The following is a 7,800-nucleotide window of genomic DNA, read 5'->3' on the forward strand; positions in this document are numbered from 1 at the left end:
TTTAATGTCTGAAGCTGTAATCTTTGTTAGAATGAGGCACAAGGGCCTGAACAAACCTATTGGCCAACCTCTTGTCGCTCAGACAAGACGAAAGCATTTTTTTTTTTTAAGTAAACAAAACAAGGGTGCTTATTGAGCTTCTTACTTCCTGATGCATCAAAGAAGAAACACAGTCTCTAAATTATCTAGAGAAAAAAAAGGGTCCTTGTTTTTCAGTTGTTGATTTTGTTGGAATTTCACTCATCACATGCTACGGAGGCCTTAAAAGGACATGGTTAACTATATTCTTTTCTCTTTAATTTCATGAGATATTTATGTCACACTGCCTTTTAAAAAATAAAAGTTGAACACTGGAAACAGAAGTCTCTCTCTCTCTCTCTCTCTCTCTGTCCAAGCCTCTAATATTTCACTCCTGCCTCCTCTTGTCCATCCACCCCCCCCCTCCCTCCCTTCTTTCCTCCTACCCAGAATGCATCAGGCTGAGCAGGCTCAGATGAGCTATAAAAAGGAGCAGGAAGGGGGAGGGAGGGCTGCCGTGCAGCAGGAACTGTGCAGACACTCACACTCCCGGGGATCCAGGGACAGCAGCCCCCTTTGCACTGGGATCTAACAGCCACAACGCAAGAGAGAGGTCAGTACAGAGGACAAAAGGCTGATCAGGGACAGGAAGCAAAACATTTGTGACAAATAAGGACGTGTCAGACATAGAGAGAGAGAGAGAGCAGACATGCAGGGTGGGCAGGGCTGCTTAAATGGATGGGAGATGGAATTTTGACATTTCATAATGGTGAAGCTGTCATGTCGCCCCAAGACATGCCAGGTTTGTCACCCTTCAGTTGTGCGTGACATTTAAAGGACAGATCTGTCATGTGTGCATGGTGCACAGGCAAGTCCTATGTAAGTCCTATGTGTCCCTCACAGAGGTGGTACCCATATGATTACATAATTACCCTTCAATAGAGCCCAGCTTTACCAGCTCTATGTGCAGCTCTGGCTATGATTTGCTCTGACAGTGTAAATTGCAGATGCTTTCCCTCCTGTTTGATCACGTGTCAGTGTTGTGTGTAACAAAAAACTAAAAAAAAAAAATTAATAGGATTTATGCACCCTTTAAGTCCTTTCACCCAGTGGCGGTCATTAACAGCTGATTAGGGGACTGAGCGCCATTGATTCATACGCGCGTGCACGTTGCACATTAAAGCCTCCAAAGCCCGCAGTTGGGAACACGGACACGTCCACTTGCAGCCACAGCCAACAACAACATTTCCTAATTCTCCATCCTTTCACAAACAACATGCCATTTCTCTCCCTTGCACTGACGTCACAGGGTTCCCTGTCCTCCCTTAAAGAGACAGTACCCTGATATTAAAGTGCACTTTTCCAAAATGCTCACACTGTGTGTTTTCACTCCAGTTGCTTCTGGGAGAAGTCCAGGCTTCATCTCCACGTGCTTTTCTGGAGGGCTCACAAAGATATGCCTTAACAGCTGCATACTGACCGGGTCTTATTTTAGCAGGGCCGCATGGTAAAAAGCAGAATTAAGACATGGGGGTGGAGCAGAAGATTATGGACTGACTTCAGGGTGAAAGTAATAGGGAATCCAAGATTTTCTTATTCCCAACATTCACATTTTAATATCTCGTCACTCATGTTCCACTCATAAAACACTCTAAAATGCTTTGAATCATAATAAATATGCTTTAAAAATAAAAAATGTCTTGGTAGGATCTAACTGAAATGGATTTGTCCAAATCCGGTTTAAACTTATTGCCAAGCATGCTGCATAGCCTTCTGAGCAATGGAAATGTAATCTATTCACAATATTTCAAAACAATGTTGACACATTTAGCAGCTCCAGCTGGCTGTGTAAAATGCAAAACTAAAAAGTGTGTTAATAGATAAACAGTGTCGATGAGATTTAAAGGATCTGTGGGCTTAAAGCCCCGCTCAACCTATTATACTGCACTGAACTTTACACATGTGTATTAAGTAAAACATTTTTAATCCACTGCCATGCAACGTTCTATTTGATTCCCCCAAACACCAGCTGGTTGGTGCAGTGTTCACCACATGGGAGCCAGATTATGTTTGGCATGCCGAAGAAGCCGGGGACTCAGAAGATGGCACCATAATAGGCCAGAGCGGGATTCCCAAACAGGCTCTGTGCTGACTCGGATATCAGTGACATTTACACTGACCACAGGGTTAATGGCTCCTGACATAAAAGCGGACACCTGAGAAGCAGCACTGCCTGTCCTGAGGTGTGGAGCCAAGTCTGACTATGAGGACAAGCTGATGGCATTTGCAGCTTTAGTGAATGCTCTGCTCGTCACACTCAACAAAGTGTTATTGGAAAATATTAGAATTAGATAGAAATCCATATTAGAATTGGGTGGAAGTCATTATAGAAAATCTTAACAAAAAAAAAAAAAGAAAGAAAAATCCAGTTTGCCCTTTGACACAAGTGTTGTGTCACTTCACAGCCATTTCTTATTCACTAATGCAACTCATGCAGAAAGATGTCACCCTTAAACAAGCACAATAACCACAATTTGAACTTTAACTTATTAAACAATGCATATGAATTTTATTTACATCACAATAAAATGAGCAGTTTTACTTTTCCTTCAAAGATAACTTTAGATGCACCAGAATAAAATTTAAAAAAAGCATCATTTTCGAACAACTTTAAGCCTTAAAATACATCACAACTAAAACTAGTTTTCAAAGAACACACCGTTTATTGCAAATATCTGCTGCAGATGTTTGTTTGTTTTTTACAGCTTTAGTGAATATTCTGCACAGTCTAATTTGGCATGAGTTTGATTTGAAAGTATTAAGAATTAAATATGTCATTATAGAAACTTTAACTTATAGCTATATAGTTATAATAATGGTATGAGAATGAATAATTACGGTACTGCATTTCCTACATAAAGGACTGTGGACGTGAAGTTGGACAATTAAATTACAACCATGCTGCATAGAGAATTAACACAAGACTTAAAATATATATGTGCAACACACACACACGCTCAGACACACATACACGCACACACATACGCACGCACACACAAGGCTGGGTGTAGCCTTACAGAATAGCACTGGAGAAAGAAAATGTAAGAAATAGATCAACAGTAGCAACAATTGTTCAAAAAGTTGATGAACGGTACTTTTCATAAACAATTGAAGATTTCTATTAAAAAAAAATCTCTTTTGCTGCAGCGAAGCTTTAGTAAAACGACTCGTATAACTTTTTCTATCACCTTACATTCCTTCTTTATCAATCTGCCGTTGTACTGAATGGATTTGTTTGACTAACTGGCATGTTCCAGTGAGCAAACAGCCACATTGTTAGAATGTCAAGTAGAATGTTTGTTAAGCATAACTTTACATAATTCTGCTTTGTGCCATTGTAGAGCTCATAGACTGATAAATACTTTTCAGCTATTGGGAAACCTCAGTTAGGGCCTGAGCATTATCATTATTATTATTATTATTATTATTATTATACTTTCACCATCTACTGCTCAAACGACTGCATTGCTGACGGGCAACACGTTTGACACGTTTCACCTATGTCCAAGAAACGTCAAGCCGCACAAAAATGTCACTGACAGTATCTACAACAGGCTTTCCTGATAAACGTATCAAAATGTAACTGTAATTTCAAAGAGCATGTGTCTGACCGCTCGCCATGAAACAGGAAGCGATGACATTCTCAGTCCGAGTCCTGCATGTAAGCGAGGGCCGCAGCTTTAATTTGCTATTCTACCGTCAACATACTTTCTTCTTGGAGTTTAAAACTCTTGGATTAAAATTTTGAATCATGTGTTTTACTTGTTTTACTCAACAGCCATTTCTCAGTTTACTCCTTCACTTTTACGGCCCATGCAGAAGGATATAAATAATTAACAAGCGTTTGGCAAGTTTACTTGTTGAGCTGAGCCTATATGATGGCCGAGTCATAAACTTTGGTTGAATGCCAGACTTTCTTATGTTATCACACATCTTTGCAATAATGATTTATATGTTTGTTTGTTCGGTCATTTGTTCGTCCAGTCATATACTTTCATGAACTGTATGAAACTGCAAATTGTTGTATCTTTTAAATGAATAAAAGAAAACATTGACTAAACTCTTTCTCAGATCACATTTCCAGGAATTGAAATACATTTTGATCCACAATAAGAGAAAACAGTAACTGAAGTGTGGAAATAAAGAGAACTCAGATAAAGAGCAGCTGGTGTGTAAATATAGACAACATTCCTTAAAAAAAAAAAAAAAAAGTAGAAAAAAGAAAAACTTGGTTAATCCTGAATCTATTTTCTAATCCAAAATTATATCTGAATATAGTACAGCATAATTAAAAAAAACTTTACTCATGTACAGTGCTGTCACTTTTCTGTATTTGTATTTACAAATTTACTATACATTAAAAGAAAAAACTTCTTGAACAATACATATTTCTAAATGTCATGGGAGTTTTGCGTTCACTTTGGATTATTTAAAGATGTTCAAAAAGGAAGCGCAGTAATGCAAGAGAGATGTTTGACAGGTGAACTGTCATGCTGCTGGAGGCAATAAAGAAAAGATGTCTCGAGTCATTCGTCCATCTCATCCTTCTCTCCATTCACAATATAAACCATTAAGTTACAAAACTTCTGAAAAATCGTGCTTTTACTGAAGATATTTATTGTACACAGATTTGTTTGATGCATTAATTTGTCTTTTTCTTTTTTTTCCCAGTTAAAGGAAAACACTCAGACACAACACAATGGCAGGTAATCAACGTTCTTTTTTTTAAATCTTTGCTTTCATGCAGATGATGAATCAGTTTTTTTTAATAGTAATCTTTCAAGCCAATGAAACGTCTGCTTGTGCAGTTTCATGGACTCTGCTGCCCTCTTCTGGTATATTGTGAGAATACAGTGAAAGTTCATACTTTTTACTGAGATTTTCTATTATTAATGAATATAATAAAAAATATGATGCCTTAATGGTATAAATTAGTTATAAGTATTAAACATAGCTAATATTGAGTGTAAATTTCTCATTTAATAAATTTAGATGTTTTTTTAAGTCAGGCATGTTCAGTAGCTCTATAGCCTTATTAGGTGGCAACGGTTGTCATGCCAACACTGTTTAAGCGATAGGACAAACCCATAGTTACTGAAGTGCAGTCAGAACAGTCTGTTGGACCAGGTGACGCTCCACTGCAACTAAAAATGGAAAAAACCTGTGCTGCTGTCTCTTCTGAGTCCCACTCTTATGATGGTTTGTTTGAAAAACTTGTGTTTCTGTGAATTCAAACTTTTGATGTTTGAAAAAACCTGCCGCGTCATGTTTGGATTACTGACCTCTCTCTGCCTCTACACATTTTCAGACAAGATTAAAGACGCCAAGATCATCTTCGTTGTGGGTGAGTGAGGATGCTAAACAACTGCAGCGCATTCCACCACCGGCAGTGTTTTTCCTTCGTGCTCCGGTGGGAAATTTTGTTTCGACTTTTCAGGTGGCCCCGGCTCTGGAAAGGGCACCCAGTGTGAGAAGATTGTAGCAAAGTATGGCTACACCCACCTGTCGTCTGGGGATCTGCTCCGGGCCGAGGTGGCCTCTGGCTCTGAGAGGGGCAAACAGCTCCAGGCCATCATGCAGAAGGGAGAGCTCGTCCCCCTGGTGAGAGAACCTCATGTACTGCAGGACATGGAAACTTGTAGAGACACACGAAAAAGGAAATGCTCTCGTTCTCTCTCGTTTCTCTGTTGGTGGTTAAGATTTGTGTAAATGAGTAACATATATATTAAATGGTAAAAGGGATTCATTTAGACACAAGGCATGACCACTTTATCAACAAAATATACAACATAAGCGAAAAAGTCATTGTTTTGCGAGCTAGTTCTACAATCCTAATACATTTCCAAGAATTTTAAAATGGGGGGAAAAAAGTGCTTATTATGGTTTAAAAATGGGGGAAAAAAATGAAAACCTTGAATGTTCTAATACTTTTGATACTGTATTGTTTGATTTTTGTGAGTTATTAGCCAAAAGAAAAATTATCTTTATTTAATTAAAAATAATTTTAAAAATCATGCAAAGCTAAAGCATATACAAGTTTTACAGTTTTAAATTCAACTTTTTTTTTCCGGATGTACTCGTATTTGAGTGTTTTTGTGACTGTAACGTTTGATATTTTAGACAAATTTAAGTTTTAAGCATTGATAATTCTATTAACCTTTATAAATACAAGTAACTTAATTATCTATCTATCTATCTATCTATCTATCTATCTATCTATCTATCTATCTATCTATCTATCTATCTATCTATCTATCTATCTATCTATCTATCTAAATGTGCAATGTGAAACAAACAAATGCAGAGATGATCAGGACGTGTCAATTGTTACGCTGCACTTCTGTCATAAGTGCCCCATCACAGTGAAGGCTGATCATAACGTCTCGGGGCTGCTTTCAGGACACGGTCTTAGACATGATTAAAGATGCCATGATCGCCAAGGCTGATGTCTCCAAGGGCTTCCTTATTGATGGCTACCCCCGCGAGGTGAAGCAGGGAGAGGAGTTTGAGAAGAAGGTAGGAGCGGGTGTGACGGGGGTTTATAATTCACTCCTGCAGCAATGAGTGTAAATTATATATATATATATGAAAAAAAAAAAAAAAAACCTCCATTTGTCCCCAGATCGGCAAACCCTGCCTGCTGCTGTACGTTGACGCCAAAGGAGAGACCATGGTCAAGAGACTTATGAAACGTGGCGAGACCAGCGGCCGCGCCGATGACAACGAGGAGACCATCAAGAAGCGTCTGGACCTTTATTACAAAGCGACTGAGCCGGTCATCACTTTCTACGAAAAGCGCGGTATTGTGAGGAAGGTGCGTAGAATTGTTCCTGGAAAAAAAAAAACGAAACGAAAAAATAAACGTTGGACTCTGACATGTGTTCTTAATCGCCGTGTGGTCTTCCTCTGCCCCAGGTGGACTCCGAGCTGGCCGTGGATGATGTCTTCGGCCAAGTCAGCAAGGCCATTGATGCTCTGTAGTAAAACAACGTGACGAGATGAGCTGTGTCTGGCTGTTGTTTTAATTTCAAGTTTCCTCATTTCACAAGGACTGAATATGATGGACTGCAGAAACTTCACACCTCCCACTCATTTGGGTTTATAGAAAGGGATCGGAAAAACGCCTTAACGCTAACCCTGAGCCAGCAGTATGAGTCACCCGTAAAAAGTTTGAAGTCAATTAATCTGCTTAAAAGCAGCATCTGGAAATGGTATACCTGTTCGGTGTAATTCTGTGCTCAACATGTTTATGGATGCGTCTCCAGTGGTCGGTCTTTAGGAAATGTCACCCACCTTCTGACCTTTAAGGCACCATGTCCACTCTGGATGAACATGAACTTTACACGATCTTTTTTCCTCGTTTTCATGCTCTCACACGAGCCCAGTGCTTATGACTCGTCTGTCCCTGTGCCATCCAACAACAGCACAGACGCATGGATGGATAAACTGTTTACTTGTATAATTATTCCCCAAAAAATGTCCCTGTAGTTGTTGACATTCATTCATCCAGTTACCATTTTTCAATTCTATTTGAAGCGCAGAGATGTTTGAATTTTTTTCTATTTTTTCATCGAGATGTAACATGGGAATCTATGATATATGTGGGTGGGAGAGTAAATTAAAGTAACCTATTAAGAAAACTGCAATTCTGGGTATCACTCTTTATAAAAAAAAAAGTGACTTTCCATGTTAATGCATATAAAAATAAATATGTAACTAACA

General features: G+C 38.8%; 1 protein-coding gene across 1 annotated transcript; it reads left to right on the forward strand.

Moving 5' to 3' along the window:
• Positions 1-503: 503 nt before the first annotated feature.
• ak1 (adenylate kinase 1) lies at positions 504-7,800 on the forward strand. Its single transcript, XM_080509786.1, has 7 exons — positions 504-631; positions 4,750-4,784; positions 5,387-5,422; positions 5,516-5,679; positions 6,478-6,594; positions 6,701-6,892; positions 6,994-7,800. The coding sequence occupies exons 2-7, from the start codon at positions 4,778-4,780 to the stop codon at positions 7,057-7,059; spliced, it is 582 nt and encodes a 193-aa protein (XP_080365912.1). The 5' UTR covers positions 504-631; positions 4,750-4,777; the 3' UTR covers positions 7,060-7,800.

The sequence above is a fragment of the Blennius ocellaris genome, assembly GCF_963422515.1.
Source record: "Blennius ocellaris genome assembly, chromosome: 15".
In the NCBI taxonomy this organism is placed as follows: domain Eukaryota; kingdom Metazoa; phylum Chordata; class Actinopteri; order Blenniiformes; family Blenniidae; genus Blennius; species Blennius ocellaris.

Coding starts and splice junctions, on each gene's coding strand:
- ak1 (XM_080509786.1), top strand. Junction 6,595..6,700: donor GAGAGGAGTTTGAGAAGAAG/GTAGGAGCGGGT, acceptor ATTTGTCCCCAG/ATCGGCAAACCCTGCCTGCT. Junction 6,893..6,993: donor AGCGCGGTATTGTGAGGAAG/GTGCGTAGAATT, acceptor CCTCTGCCCCAG/GTGGACTCCGAGCTGGCCGT.